The sequence below is a fragment of the Podarcis erhardii genome (genome assembly GCF_964252035.2).
Source record: "Podarcis erhardii genome assembly, chromosome: 13".
In the NCBI taxonomy this organism is placed as follows: Eukaryota; Metazoa; Chordata; class Lepidosauria; order Squamata; family Lacertidae; genus Podarcis; species Podarcis erhardii.
Window position 1 is genome coordinate 28,218,363 of NC_138502.1, and position 15,907 is coordinate 28,234,269.

At 46.4% G+C, this 15,907-nt stretch overlaps 1 protein-coding gene across 5 annotated transcripts in view; it reads right to left on the reverse strand.

The window, feature by feature from the left end:
- Positions 1-15,907, reverse strand: part of LOC309327982 (uncharacterized protein) — a 47,671-nt gene that overhangs the window by 28,939 nt on the left and 2,825 nt on the right. Inside the window, exons 1-4 of one of the 5 annotated variants that reach the window (XM_081837720.1) lie at positions 13,272-13,393; positions 12,143-12,212; positions 10,509-11,078; positions 2,104-2,228 (exon numbers count right to left, since the gene is read on the reverse strand). In XM_081837720.1, coding sequence (XP_081693846.1) covers positions 2,104-2,228; positions 10,509-10,716 — 333 coding nt within the window. In that variant the 5' untranslated portion in view covers positions 10,717-11,078; positions 12,143-12,212; positions 13,272-13,393. Of the gene's footprint in view, positions 1-2,103; positions 2,229-3,680; positions 4,953-10,508; positions 11,079-12,142; positions 12,213-12,900; positions 12,919-13,271; positions 13,394-15,907 lie in introns of those variants that run through there. The other 4 variants (XM_081837721.1, XM_081837723.1, XM_081837722.1 and 1 more) reach the window with 4 other exon arrangements.

The window sequence follows — 15,907 nt, forward strand, 5'->3', positions numbered from 1 at the left end:
GATGAAGTGAAGGGTCGTGGGGCCCGACCGAAGGGCCAACCAATGTTGATTACCTTTTTTTTTGGATTTTACGCCCAAAATTGGTGAGCTTTTTTTTTTTTTTTTAAGGATTGGAGAGTTGTTGAGGTTTTTTTTAGGATTTTACCCCAACAAGTAAACTGCCATACGGGCTGGATTAGACCCCTGAAATGGACTTTGGACACTAGACAAATTCTTACACAAGTGTTTGAAAATGAAAAAGATAGGGTTGTTGGTCATGATTCTGGGTTGTTCTTTTAGCAAAAACTTATTTGCACCCTTCTGGAGGCCAGGACATATGCAGGGTGACCTCTCTGGGTACAATTTTGTTCTTATTTCCGCTACACACTCACCCACTCACTTGTGGGAATTCACACATCCAGATTCAAAAACAAACTTATTTCACATGCAAAGTCAGACACATCACCTCTGGCTAGTGCTATTGGCCTGAAAGTCCTGAGTTCAAATTGCGTTACAGACATGAACACACACACACACACACACCATACATTTAAAGCACACTCACCCCAAGCCCTGGGAAGTGTTGTTTACCCCTCACAAGCTACAATTCCCTTCGCCCAGGGCTTTTCCCCCTTATAAAAATGTTTACTCTCATTTTGACTCAAGAAAATCACCATTTTATAGTTCAAATCGGGAAAAATAAATACGGTAAATGGACAAAAGTACAAAGATTCACAAAATGTTTAGGGGTATGTGTCCCCCTGCATCCCCCCAGAAAAGAAGCATTGCCTGCGCCCTTAACAAACTACAGTCCCCAGGGTTCCATATGTGTGCGCACAGAGGGCATACAACCTGATAACCATAGTCCTCTTCCGACAACCTATATTACAGGGGGGATGATACTGGTGTCTAACTAAACAAAAGATTACGGAAATCACGCAAAACGCTATGAGTGATTTGAACACGCTACATAAACGCAAAGTGTTATTTTGTAAAGCAATTTAAGGTGTTTCGGGGTTGTTTTTTTACCATCAACAGGTGTATAAATTTTACAATATAAAATAAATAATAAATTGCTCCTATTACTTGCCAGGGTTCAAAATCCCCACTCGGCTATGAAGCTCACTGGGTGACCTTGGGCTAGTCACTGCCTCTTAGCTTAACCTACCTCAAAGGGTCATTGTGGGGATTAAATGAGTAAGGGGCGGGGGAGAGAATATTTTGTGTCACCTTGAGCTCCTTGGAATACAAAAGGTGGAATAGAAATCCAATAAACAGAAGTAAAACAAAACAAATATGCACCCAGTTACCAACACATGCCTTTGAAGCGCGCTCTCCCTTCATAATGATTTTACATATCCGTCACAGGCATGTTGTCACACTGTCAAACCCTTGCTTTATTAGGAAGCTGTGAGGAAGCCAGAAATCTAGGAGGTGAAAGCTTTATTCTGTATAGAAATATAGTGATGGCTATAGAAGTATAGTCAACTCTCTGCTTGCCACACTGCTCTTAAAGGCATAGGAGCCTTCTCAGATGAAAAAAACCCAACCCTGCTCACTTGCATGAAGCAAAGGGTTACACCAGATCAGGGGTGGGGAGCCTGTGACCCTCCGGAAGCAGCCTTTCTCAACCTGTGAGTCCCCAGATGTTTTTGAACTACAACTCCCATCCCCCCTAGCTAGCAAGGCCAGAGCTCAGGGATGACGGGAGTTGTAGTCCAACAACATCTGGGGACCCACAGGTTGAGAACCACTGTATAACTCTTGTCATTCTTAGCCACTGACTGAGGCTGATCTGAACTAGCGCCAGACAACATCTGGAGGGCCAGAGGTTTCTCATGCTGTAGTGAGTGCAGGGACAGGGGACAAGGAACCTGTGGCTTGCCTGGATGTTGTTGGACTCCAATTCCCAGGATCCACATCCAGTATCTCCAGGGGTGTTGGGAGTTGTAGTGCAGCAACACCTGGAGCGCCACAGATTCCCCATGCCTGCTGTACCAGTTTGATGGCCTACAAAGCTCCCTCCAGTTCTAGAGTTCTGCTAAATTTGCTAGATGATTCGCCACGAACATGGGTGCTAGGCATGCCCTGGCGTTACCCAGCCATCCCACAGCAACTGCTTACCAGGTCTGGTGTTGTTGCTTCAGAGGAGACCGCCACCTCCTCTGTAAATGTCCCTGGTGTGTCCCAAAGGGTGGGGGTGCTCAGGACCATTTTCTCAGTGGGGTCTTCCACATCTGCTTCCGTGGCTGGTAAGGCAAAACAAAACCATGTTATGGGCTACCACCACATCAGAGCATTCTAAATGTAAAAGGAAACCGCTCCGTTTCTGACGCTCATTTTCCAGAGCAGCGGAATCACGGAATCATAAGAGCTGGGAGGGATCCAGTGGCGTAGCGTGGGTTGTCAGCACCCGGGGCAAGGCAAGTAATTTGCGCCCCTTAACCCGTGGATTTGCGCCCCCTAACCCTAACCCCCAGATGTTGCGCCCTGTGCGGCCGGCCCCCCCTGCACCCCCCACGCTACGCCACTGAAGGGATCACAAAGATCATCTAAGTCCAACCCCCTGCAATGCACCCAACATGGGACTCGAACCCATAGCTCTGAGATTAAGAGTATCATGCTCTACCATCTGAGCTATCAGGAAAGAAAAGCCAAAGTTAGGAAAATGCCATGTTTGTTTTGTTTCTTATTGCTGCATCCAATTGTGAACCACCCTGAGACCTACAGGTATATGGCGGCGTACAAATTTAGTAAGTAAGTAAAAGTAAGTACATCCAATTCTTCCTCCTTTCCCTCCCCCAATAATATTTATTATTTTTCATACATAAACATAACAAAAAGGAAAAAAAATTAACAATACTAAAAAAGAAGAGAGAAATAGAAAAAAGAAAAAGAAAAAAGAATATGGAACATAAAATAAAACAAATCATCACTACAATAACACTTAATTAATTAAAATCCATCTTCATAAACATATTATTTGACTTCCTCAAATCTCTTCCATCTGAATTTCTTAGTAGTAATATGTAGCAGTTTCCAATATCATTATTTCATTGAACCACATCACAGTCAAATCATATTTCCTAACTTTTCTTATCGTACATTCTTCCTCCTTCTGCAATTCTTCCTCCTTCTGTGCTCAGGGTAGGGCTGACAACAACCTTGTGAGGTAGATCAGGCCAGAGACCAACCTGGCCAATACTGCTCTTGAAGCATCAGGGCTAAGCAGAAATTTGAACCCAAGTCTCCCCTGTCAGAGCATGCTATCCATCACACAGCACTCTCCCCAACATTCCCCTGGCAAAGCTCCTGTAGCTCTCATAGCTGCAGAAAAGGCAGCTGTTCAACAGGCAGACCCCATGTCCACAGATGATGTGCAATTTTTGGGAGCAAAAGCTGTGCATCGCACTGCATCTCTACGCAGGGGAAAGCAGCACCTGTTGAAATCCTGCCTGCCACACAACTATATGGCGGTTGCTCGAACCCCAAACAGCTGCAGTCCGAATACCTCCTGTTGCAGACTCCTAGTCCCTTTCCCCCACCTGTACCACCTTGCTCTGTTTACAACCCAACCACGCAGTGTGAACTGACTCCAAGCCCTCTCTGCTCCAAATACCTGAGATTAACCTTTCTGGAGCCTCCTACATTTCCAACCCCTTCACCGCATAGAAGAGCAATGGAAAGCCTTTTGCACCTACCTTTGGGGGTTGTTGGCATCATCACAGTTGTGGGTTCTTGTCGACCCCAAGACCACCAGTACTGAGCAGCAGTGAGGGGAGCCAGCCCTGCTAGCACCAGGACGATGCAGAGCCAACGCAAAGACGGGGCTGCCCTGAGAGCGCCCATTGCAACTCTGCAGTTCTATGATCCTGCGATTCTGTCTGTGTCCTTCCCAGCGCTTCCCAAACTCAGGCACACTCTCCTCTCTCTCCCCAGACCAACCTTTGGCACTTCTGATCCAAGCTCTTATCTGCTTAGGATGCCCGCCTACCAGGCGCTCTCTGCCAATCAGCTGGCATCTCACCCCACAGCACTGCTTGGTGCTGCTGAAGGCGCCACACAGAGCAATCTGTGGCCACAGATACAAAGCCGTCTCCTTTTCTGGGGGGAAAGGCAGGCAAAACGTCAACATGGGAACGTCAGCTCTCTCCACCAGCATTATGCCTAGGCTCTGTGTCCACAAAGGCAGTAACAGTTCTGAACACCAGTTGTTGGAAATAGCAGGAGGGTAGAGGGCTCTTGTGCTCAGTCGCTGCTCTTGAGTTTTAGTTATTTGATGCATTTATATCCCACCCACCCACCCAGGGACTTAAGGTGGCCTACATGGTTCTCCCCCTCCTCATTTAATCCCTACAACAATCTGTAGAATCATAGAAGAATTGGAAGGGACCCTGTGGAGCTGAACGCCCTGCAAAGGAGGAATATGCAGCTGTCCCATGCAGGGATCAAACCTGCAAGCCTGGCATTACCAGCACCGCGCTCTAACCAACTGAGCTATCCCGGCAGATGTCACACACAGGGGTCGATGTGCCTTTAAACACCAGTGCACCAGAAGCTGGAAAACATAGGGGAAAGCACACATTTCCTACTAGTCCACCAGTGCTTAAGGCTTTGTGGACATTTGTGTTAGATGAGTTCCACACATTGCATCAACTTTTGCCCACCCAGTGCCCTCCAGATGTACTGGACTACAACTTCCAGCAGCCCCGCCCAGCAAAAGCTTATATTGCTGTGTCCCAGCTTGATATTTTATGAGAATGTGGTGTATAGATATAAAATAAATAAGAGTCCACAACATCTGGAGGGGGCCAGGATGGTGAAGGCTGCATTGCATGATTGCTATTTTTTTTAAAAAAAACCCTGAAATACCAATCATAGTTTGGGGAGCTGCTCTAAGTCATGGGTTTAATAAAACACAGAATTGAAGGGGAGCTGTAACTGCTTCCCTGGTACCTAGGTAGGTAAAAAGGTAAAGGACCCATCTTGCTTTCAGGCCAAGGGAGCTGGCGTTTGTCCACAGACAGCTTTCCGGGTCATGTGGCCAGCATGACTAAACCGCTTCTGGCGCAATGCAACACCGTGACAGAAACCAGAGCACACAGAAACATTGTTTACCTTCCCGCCACAGTGGTACCTATTTATCTACTTGTACTGCATGCTTTTGAATGGCTAGGTTGACAGGAGCTGGGACAGAGCAACAGGAGCTCACCCCAATGTGGGGATTCGAACTGCAGCCCTTCTGATCGGTAAGCCCAAGAGGCTCAGTGGTTTAGACCACAGCACCACCCGCACCCCTAGGAATCTGCCTTATACTAAGTCAGACCAATGGTCCATCCAGCTCACTACTGTCTACATCAGGCTTTCTCAAACTGGGGTCTCTAGCTGCTTTTGGACTACAATTCCAATCATCCCTCACCACTAGTCCTGGGAGTTGTAGTCCAAAAACAGTTGGAATCCCAAGTTTGGGAAACCCATAGAAAAAGCTCTCCGGGGTTTCAGGCAAGGCAATGGTCTTTTCCAACCCTACTTGGAGAACTGGAATGAACTGGGGACCTATTGCATGCAAACCATGTATGCTCCTTTCAGAGTGAAAATTCCAGTCCTAACTGTTCTTCATAAAGGGCTGATTTAACAGAGGGAAGGGTCACTCACATTAAAGGGTCTGTTTGAGGCTTGCTGGGGGGGAATCATGATGTGGATTTCTGTCTCACAAAAGTTCAAGGAGCAATGCCATATTTGGGGTTGGGGCAAGAGAAAAAGAAGTGGTGTGGAATGGTATCAGTGATGGATGAATAGCAGGTTAGAACTGGGAAGGGGGTGGCCACCCATCATGGATGCTTTAGCTGAGTTTCCTGCATTGCTGGGGGTTGGACTAGATGTCCACTGGGGTCCCTTCCAACTCTACAATTCTACGGTTCTAATATTTAGTTCCCCAAAAGTTCATCTCCCTGCCCTTTGCCTCTGTCAGTGAGCATGTTACCCTACAGACTAAACACCATCCCACTGGGTGATAAAGTTTTGATGCAGTGAGGGTGCCTGTTTGGGTTTTTTGCAAACAGCTCAAGGCTGCCTGACAAACTCTTCTGTCTTCTGAGAGGAAGGGCAGAGGAACTGGGGAAGAGTTCACTCCAATAACTGTTTAAGGAAGAGCATATTTCTTTTGTGGAAGTTTCTTCAGTGTATCGCAACACTGGCAGAGGAAGAGGGGGTGGGGGGGAGTGCACTGCCTCCCGCCCCCAGGACGCCCACCTACTCTCCACCACTGCATGGCAAAAATATATCCCACCTCCCTCTTTCTCGAAAAACAAAATATTAAAATGAGGAAAGAAAAACTAAAAATATCTGACACATTTATCATTCCAAAAATGCCCTAGCAAACATTATCTTGCTGCTGCCCACCTTCATGAACATGGACTTCTGTTGATTCAATTCAGAGACCACAACTATGTATTCCATATTTTTATGCTCCAGTAATACATGAATGATTTAAAATTTTAAAAGATGATGTTAAGGTGCTACACTCAATATGCCAGCAAGTTTAGAAAACTCAGCAGCAGCCAGAGGATTGGAGAAGATCAGTCTACATCCCAATCCCAAAGAAGGACAGTGCCAAAGAATGCTCCAACTACCGCACAATTGCACTCATTTCACACACTAGCAAGGTTATGCTTAAAATTCTACAAGGCAGGCTTAAGCAGTATGTGGACCAAGAACTCCCAGAAGTACAAGCTGGATTTCGAAGAGGCAGAGGAACCGGAGACCAAATTGCAAACATGCGCTGGATTATGGAGAACGCTAGAGAGTTCCAGAAAAACATCTACTTCTGCTTCATTGACTATGCAAAAGCCTTTGACTGTGTCGACCACAGCAAACTATGGCAAGTTCTTAAAGAAATGGGAGAGCCTGATCACCTCGTCTGTCTCCTGAGAAATCTCTATGTGGGACAAGAAGCTACAGTTAGAACAGGATATGGAACAAATGATTGGTTCAAAATTGGGAAAGAAGTACGACAAGGCTGTATATTGTCTCCCTGTTTATTTAACTTATATGCAGAATTCATCATGCGAAAGGCTGGGCTGGATGAATCCCTAGCCGGAATTAAGATTGCCGGAAGAAATATCAACAACCTCCGATATGCAGATGACACGACCTTGATGGCAGAAAGTGAGGAGGAATTAAAGAACCTTTTAATGAGGGTGAAAGAGGAGAGCGCAAAATATGGTCTGAAGCTCAACATAAAAAAAACTAAGTTCATGGCCACTAGTCCCATCACCTCCTGGCAAACAGAAGGGGAAGAAATGGAGGCAGTGAGAGATTTTACATTCTTGGGCTCCATGATCAATGCAGATGGTGACAGCAGTCACGAAATTAAAAGACACCTGCTTCTTGGGAGAAAAGCAATGACAAAACTAGACAGCATCTTAAAAAGCAGAGACATCACCTTGCCGACAAAGGTCCGTATAGTTAAAGCTATGGTTTTCCCAGTAGTGATGTATGGAAGTGAGAGCTGGACCATAAAGAAGGCTGATCGCCGAAGAATTGATGCTTTTGAATTTTGGTGCTGGAGGAGACTTTTGAGAGTCCCATGGACTGCAAGAAGATCAAACCTATCCATTCTTAAGGAAATCAGCCCTGAGTGCTCACTGGAAGGACAGATCCTGAAGCTGAGGCTCCAATACTTTGGCCACCTTATGAGAAGAGAAGATTCCCTGAAAAAGATCCTGATGTTGGGAAAGATTGAGGGCACAAGGAGAAGGGGACGACAGAGGATGAGATGGTTGGATAGTGTTCTCGAAGCTACCAGCATGAGTTTGACCAAACTGTGGGAGGCAGTGGAAGACAGGAGTGCCTGGCGTGCTCTGGTCCATGGGGTCATGAAGAATCGCACATGACTAAACGACTAAACAACAATGTTTGATGGCAATCTCTTTTTTCTGTAAGGCATAATGCTGCTTCTTCATTTGTTAGCAGCTGAAAATAAATCCAGTGTTTTCTAGCATCCCTTTGAAACGTCTTAAGGAGGTCAAGGGAGGCATAATCCCAACATAGTGTTGCGATTGGGGTGAGGAAGGGGGTAGGCTGTATGCTTGAGTTCCTGGACCCAACCGGGATTCAACTGCGGAAATAGCCAGGCGTGGTATGAGTCATTAAGGTAACAAAGGAAGTGGCTCTGTGCTAGAGAACACATGGGTGGGCTCTTCTCCCTCAACTTTCTGGCAGTTAGAAAGACAAAAGGCCAGAGTGGAGGCGTGAGAGCTAGAAGCAGGAGAAAGCAAGCTGGGAAGCCAGAGAGGCAGAGCCATGCCTGATCTCTTCTTGAATCCAAGGCACAGCAAGCTTATGTCCCCGAGTGCAATGTGAATTCTGCCTAGCACCTACGACAGCCTCACCCCATTCTCGTCTGCTATCTCCCTCCTCCACTCCATTTTCAGAGTGTGGCAAAATGCAGACTTTGTGGCTTCAGCATCAAGCCAGCTTTCTCTCTTCCCACCCACCGCCCTCTGTTTAACATCCAGCCTGATGAAAAGTTCCACACCCACAGGCGTTTCGTTCGGGATTTTAAAATGTCTTATGTTTCAGTGAAGTAAAGACAACAACAAACAAGGAGAAGGTAGAGGCCAAGAAGCCAAAAGCATACAAAACAACTGCAAGAGCAGTCAAGAAGCCCAAACAGGAGCTTTTTCCTGCAGAGAAAGAGATCCCTGCCAAGCTGACCAGAGGAGGGCTGAGGGCAGGGTAGTTCCTCTTCCTTTAATGCTCTAATAGACCAGTCTGCACTGCAGAAAATAACCTCAACAGTCAGTGGGGGGGGGGGGGTGAGTGGCAGACTCGTTGTGCCTTGCAGTTTGCTGGCTGACCTGCGGTCTGTCACTATTAACTTATCCACACCTCTCTGTTTGCCCTGCCAGGGAAACCCAGGAGAAACCTAGCCTTTAGTGCCAAATTAGAACAACTGGCCATCAGGTTTTTCCGCAGATTGCTTTGCTCATTCCGATTTAGTGCTAAAGAGCAGGTTTTCTGGGGGGAAAGAGGCAAGGCAAAGGCAAAACCACCCAGATCTGTGCCTACAAAGTGTGGGCAAGCAGAAAACTGCTAAGATCTGCACCCACCCTGTGGAATGCACACCCCCCCAATCAAGGAAATAAATGACTATCTGACCTTTAGGAGACATCTGAAGGCAGCCCTCTATCGGGAAATTTTTAATGTCTGATGTTTTACAATTTTTTATATATGCTGTAAGCCATCCAGAGTGGCTGGGGAAACCTAGCCAGATGGGTGGGGTATAAATAGAACAACAATACTACCAACAATAACAACTATTTTCAGCACAGGACAAGCGCAAGTGTGGGAAAGACCTGCATCTGAGCCTAATTCATCTTGCAGGGTTGTTCTGAGACTTAAAATGGCAAATGAAAACAAAACCTGCATGTCGCCCTGCCTGAGCATTTTCAAGAAAGTGCGAGATATTGATGTACAGTGGTACCTCAGGTTACAGACGCTTCAGGTTACAGACTCCGCTAACCCAGAAATATTACCTTGGGTTAAGAACTTTACCTCAGGATGAGAACAGAAATCATGTGGCAGCAGTGGGAGGCCCCATTAGCTAAAGTGGTACCTCAGGTTAAGGACCTCCAGAATGAATTAAGTTCTTAACCCGAGGTACCACTATATTAAATTATATAACTTATCTGGGCAGTGTCCCCTATTTACAGCAGTTAAGGACATTTTAGTTTTGATCCATTAGTCCATTCTGTTTCAATTTTCCCTCTTCAATAGTTCCCCACCCCTGCCATTGATTCCCTCCCCATTCCCCCCCCCCCCCAGTTATCAAAAGGTGTTGCTAGACATGGTACATTTTGAAGTTAGCTAAGCGGGTCCGGGAGGTGGGGGTGCTGTGAGGCATTGTCAATGGGTATCACTCTCTCTGGGCAGGTAAAACAAGGCCTTTTTGGCAGGTGGAGCGTGTCACATCTTAGTGCGTCAGGGCTGAGGGATGCTCAAAGCATGGAAAATGGGGTGGGTGGGTGTTGACGTCTGTTGGCAAACCAGGCCCAAAAAGATTTTGGCAGAAATTGATTTACAGCTGCCATTTCTTTTCACTTCCCCTCTCTGCTTTGGTGCCCTCAGGTGGACATCTGTGAAAATGCAGGAAACAGAAAAGCAGAAAGTGTGTTTCTCCAATACCCAGAGGGGTCTAGCTCAGCCCTGGGATATTCCCAGACCTCACCTTCTGCTCTGTCACTCCATAGCACCCCTGAAGTGTATTAACAAATAGCTTGTTTTGAAGGAGAGTTAGGAATCTTGGGGCTCATTTAGATATCGCCGCTTAGAATAAGTGCAATGCTTCACAGATTTCCAAAGCACGCTTACCTAAGTGAAACAGCCACAAATGCTGCTGGAGAGATGGTGGAGAAAACCTCAAACTGAATCTGACTAAACACAGACTAAAGCACATTTTAGGACCTATTTTGTGGAGATAACTGCCGCCATTGCACCTGCCGTTTGGAGCGGTTTCCATTTGTTACCTTCCAGCCTCCTGGAGAAGTCCTCCTCTGCCCACTGTGAGACTCTTTCCAAATAAAATTGCTTGCACCGTGCCTTGATTTTACATTGAATGGAACACCAGTGGAGACACCATTCACATCTTCTTGTCCAACTTCTGTGGATATTTTTCCTCCATTTGTGAGGCCTGCAGATGTGGTCAGAATTCTTTAGAAGTATACAGCTGACCATCTGTGTGCACTTGACCCATGTCCATTCTGGATGGTTAAAGTAGCCAGAGAAGGTCTGGCCAACTGGACTGAAAATGACATTAACACTCCCTTGTGGGAGGGAGTGGTCCTTTTAAAGCATGTTGTTGCATCTGGTCATTTTATAATCTTCTGTGCTTGTGCAAAGTGCTTGCTTGACTCAGCTCTGGGAATCTCTGGATGAAAACAATTATCTGGGACTCTTTTTTAGCATCGCTTCCTATCTGGTTGCAGGATTCAAAACCACCATGCCTCTGGTGCACAGATGTTAGCCCAGCCCGGCTGGCTTCCTTTTCATTTGGATGCCGTTTCTGAAGCTTGCAGTCAACCTGCTGCATTCTCGGCCTGCCAAAAGAATCTATTGTTAATTTTCCTCTAACACAGCTATTGCAATACATAATTTCTCTCTAATGCTGAGGGATGCATTTCGGCCACAGTGCAAGAGGCACTGGAAGTCTTTTTGTCGTCCTACATGGTTCTATCTATGTATCTCAAGGAGACATACATAGTTCTCCCCCCTCCCCATTTTATCCTCACAACAACCCAGTGAAGTAGTCTAGACTGAGAGTGAGTGATTGGCCCAAGGTTACCCATTGAGCTTCATGGGCAAGTGGGAATTTGAGCCCTGTTCTCCCAAGTCCGACTGCAACCCACTAACCACTACAGTACACTGACTCTTACATTTCATTATATTAGGAATAACTGAATGGAAACCTTTTAAGTAACACTGACTCTGGAATATGAATGGCTTACTGGACTGAGATGCTTTATGACTTTTAAGCTTTTGGACTGCATAACTCAGGCATCGGCAACATGTGGCCTATGGGCTGGATCCGGACCACGAAGTCCGTTTTACCGGCTCCCGAGCTGCCCCTGAACCAAGCCGCCCACTCAGCGACTTCCCCGCATGCTGTGCTAAACTCCACAGTGCAGTGCGGGGACTTGCCGAGCGGCACCGGAAATCGCGTCTGCACACATGCAGATATCAGAAATCGCTTCTGCAGGTGTCACTGTTGGCGTCTGGGAATGCACAGAAGCTATTTCCGGCACCGCGGACATGCACAGATGCGATTTCTGGTGTCGTGCTGCATCGGTCCGGCCCATGGATGATCTCTACAGGAGTGATCCGACCTATGGCTGGTAAGTGTTGCTGACCCCTGGCAAAACTCTTCATTTTGAAGGAAAAAAATGGGGAAATGAACATACCCTGAAACATTTCTCCGGTGAAAATAGAGACACCCTATTCCATCATTATCATTTTATTATTTATACCCCGCTTATCTGACTGGGTTGCCCCAGTCACTCTAGGTGGCTACCAACACATATAAAAACATATTAAAACACTAAACTTTTTTTTAAAAAAAAACATTTCCCTACATAGGGCTGCTGTCTAAAGGTTGTATAGATACCTATTTTCTTGGCTTGGTGATCGCTTTACTCCATACTCTCCAACATTTCTCTGATGAAAATAGGGACGTCCTAAGGAAAAGCGGGACATTCCAGGATCAAATCCAAAACCAAGATGGCTTCTGTAAATCTGGGACTGTCCCTGGAAAACAGGGACACTTGGAGGCTCTGAATTCATCAGGGACACCCTGATTAATTGCAGGCACATCTGGAGATTGCTGAGCGAGTGGGGCCTGCTCACATCTGTAACCAAAATAAGGAGTAATCTTTAAAACCTCATGAGGGCGCCATTCACGAAGACTTGAAGGCTGGCAGTGTGTAAATACATGATACATGAAAAGCATGTTATCACACAGATACCAGGCGTGAGTTGTCTTCCCCGTTGTGCCTGCCAGTTGGATAGACTGCTGGCTTGAGGTCCCATATCAGATTTGGCTTGATCAAGCAAAGAAGAAAGGGAAATTACTGGAGAATACTTTGTCTTAATGGAAGGTCATAAGGAGGGTTGCCACAAGTTATTAAACTGAGGGGGGGAGGAATGTAAACTTGGCGGAGGGGGAAAAAGTTATTTTAAAGTGACTTTAATCTCTCCCCCTTCACAAAAAAAAGCTTAAACAGTCTTTTAAGAAAAAGCAGGATGTAAAAGCTCCTTTCGGGTTGAAGCTGGTTTGAGGGAAAATGCACCAAATAGCAGTATTTTCTCAAGAAACTACAGGGTTGTGGGCAACGCCATGTTCAAATGCCAGCTGCGGGAACTCACTGGAACCAGAGGATACGGTAAGGTGTAAAGGTAAAGGTAAAGGGACCCCTGACCATTAGGTCCAGTTGTGGCCGACTCTGGGGTTGCGGCGCTCATCTCTCTTTATTGGCCAAGGGAGCTGGCGTACAGCTTCCGGGTCATGTGGCCAGCATGACTAAGCCACTTCTGGCAAACCAGAGCAGCGCACGGAAACGCTGTTTACCTTCCCGCCGGAGCGGTACCTATTTATCTACTTGCACTTTCACGTGCTTTCTAACTGCTAGGTGGGCAGGAGCTGGGACCGAGCAATGGGAGCTCACCCCGTCGTGGGGATTTGAACCGCCTACCTTCTGATCGGCAAGTCCTAGCCTCTGTGGTTTAGACCACAGCACCACCTGCGTTCCTCACGGTAAGGTGTACACAGCCTAAATAACTCTCTCTGGTTTCTTCCATATTCCAACTCTCATTTAGCAGCAAAGGCAGGCAAGGTGATAGAGGGCAGGTTCTTTTCATAGGAGGCTGAAGTTGACATTATGCTTCTTTTGTCCCTAAAGAAGGTAAAGTAGAGGAGAGTCATTTGTGATGCAAATGTGCATTTTGGACAATGCGAGATATACATTTAGTTCACAAAGGAAAAGCCACTTTAAGCCTTCTGCAGGAAGACACTGTCAATGGCTGCACTTCAGCTTTGAACTCCAGGTTATCACTCTGTGATTCAACAGTCTTAAATTATCTGGTTCAACAAAACAGGGTGGATGGAAGGAAGGAAAGAAGGAAGGAAGGAAGGAAACTTTGACAGTGCCACTCTTATGTATGTTTGATCAGAGAGTAAACTCCTTTGAATATATTCTGAGTAAATATGCACGAGATCAGTCTGTTTAACATTATGATTATGCGTTTTCAACCTGTTATATACTCTTGATAAAAGTAGGCATGATATCATTTCCTAGTTGGATAAGTTATGAAAGGCATATGCAAGCTTTGGTTATTATTTTTTAAAGTGTTTTTTTAGCTTTTGAGAAATGACAGTAGACAACTGGAAGAAATAAGAGTGGAACAAATAACTGTGTGGAACACTCACTGCACTTAGGAAAGTGTCAGTCAGCTGCACATATTCTAACAAGAGAAATTCTGAGAACAGACCCACAATGAGAGTGCCTACTTTGACTACAGAGGCAGGAAGTCATGTGTTAAGCAGGTAAGCTTGGCATGTGTTGCTGTGTGGGTGGGTGTAACAACACACTGCTCTTGTTTATGAAACATATGAAAGGGAACAAAGAACTCTGTGTTGGACAGAAGAGTTCTGCTAAAGTCAGAAGCTCACATACACCTGTAGAAACCTACGATGGTCTATAAATCAGGTCTCACCAGGTTTTTGTCCTGGAATTTATTTTCAAAGCCAGAACAAGTGAAGTAGTAACACAGAACAGCCTCCTTTTGAGTCTTGAGCAGCATGCCTCTCCTTGATCATCACCAAGTGCCCACAACCAGTTTCTATACATCTGAAATTGCCACTAAGGTCACTTAGCTCAGAGACATAACTCTGGGGCAAGTTTGAGCCCCAGGGAAGTACGTATGCTTTTTTTATTTTTAAATGAAGTATTGTCAGTATGAGAGAGTTTATTTTAGCTTCTCTATATATCATCTAAAGTTCAAATCACACAAACATGTCTGAAGACCCCGCAGGGTGGTGCAATTCAGGGTAGGGAAACAGTGGACTTGAAAAGAATTAATACAATCATAGAGTTGGAAGGGATCACGTCTAATAATAATAATAATAATAAATTTTATTTATATCCCGCTCTCCCCAGCCGAAGCCGGGCTCAGGGCGGCTAACAACACTAAAACAGTACAACATTATAAAACCATTATAAAAATTAATTAAAATCAAAATTGATGGCAACCATAAACTAAAGTTTTGTAAAGATTGCCAAAGGAGGGAGTCAGGCTGCGCCCTGACCAAAGGCCTGGTGGAACAGCTCTGTCTTGCAGGCCCTGCGGAAAGATGTCAAGTCCTGCAGGGCCCTTGTCTCTTGTGACAGAGCGTTCCACCAGGTTGGAGCCGCAGCCGAAAAAGCCCTGGCTCTAATTGAGGCCAGCCTAACCTCTCTGTGGCCTGGGACCTTCAAGATGTTTTTATTTGAAGACCGTAAGTTCCTCTGTGGGGCATACCAGGAGAGGCGGTCCCATAGGTACGAGGGTCCTAGGCCGTATAGGACTTTGAAGGTTAAAACCAGCACCTTAAACCTGATCCTGTACTCCACCGGGAGCCAGTGCAGCTGGTATAGCACTGGATGAATGTGATCTCACAGCGAAGACCCCGTAAGGAGTCTCGCTGCGGCATTCTGCACCCGCTGGAGTTTCTGGGTCAGTCTCAAGGGCAGCCCCACGTAGAGCGAGTTACAATAATCCAGTCTGGAGGTGACCGTCGCGTGGATCACAGTGACTAGGTCAGGGCGAGAGAGGTAAGAAGCCAACTGCTTAGCTTGGCGGAGATGAAAAAATGCCGCCTTTGTTATAGCTGCAATCTGCGCCTCCATGGAGAGGGAGGTGTCGAAGATTACACCCAAACTCTTAACGGACGGTGCTGGCACTAATTGCACCCCCGCAAGAGATGGGAGTTGCCCCCTCAATCCCATATCGTCCCGTCCCAGCCAGAGGACCTCTGTCTTCGAGGGATTTAACTTCAACCGGCTCCCACGTAACCATCCAGCCACAGCTTCCAAGCATCTGATCAGTGTGTCTGGGGCCGAGTCAGGATGGCCATCCATCAACAGATAGAGTTGGATGTCATCAGCATACTGATGGCAGCCCAGCCCAAAACTATGGACAAGCTGGGCGAGGGGGCGCATAAAGATGTTAAAAAGCATCGGGGAGAGTATCACACCCTGGGGCACTCCACACACCAAGGAGTGGCGGGATGACAATCCCCCCCCAAGCGCCACCCTCTGTCCCCGACCAGAGAGAAATGAACGCAGCCATTGAAGGACTGTGCCCTGGATCCCCATGTCGGCAAGGCGGTGGTCCA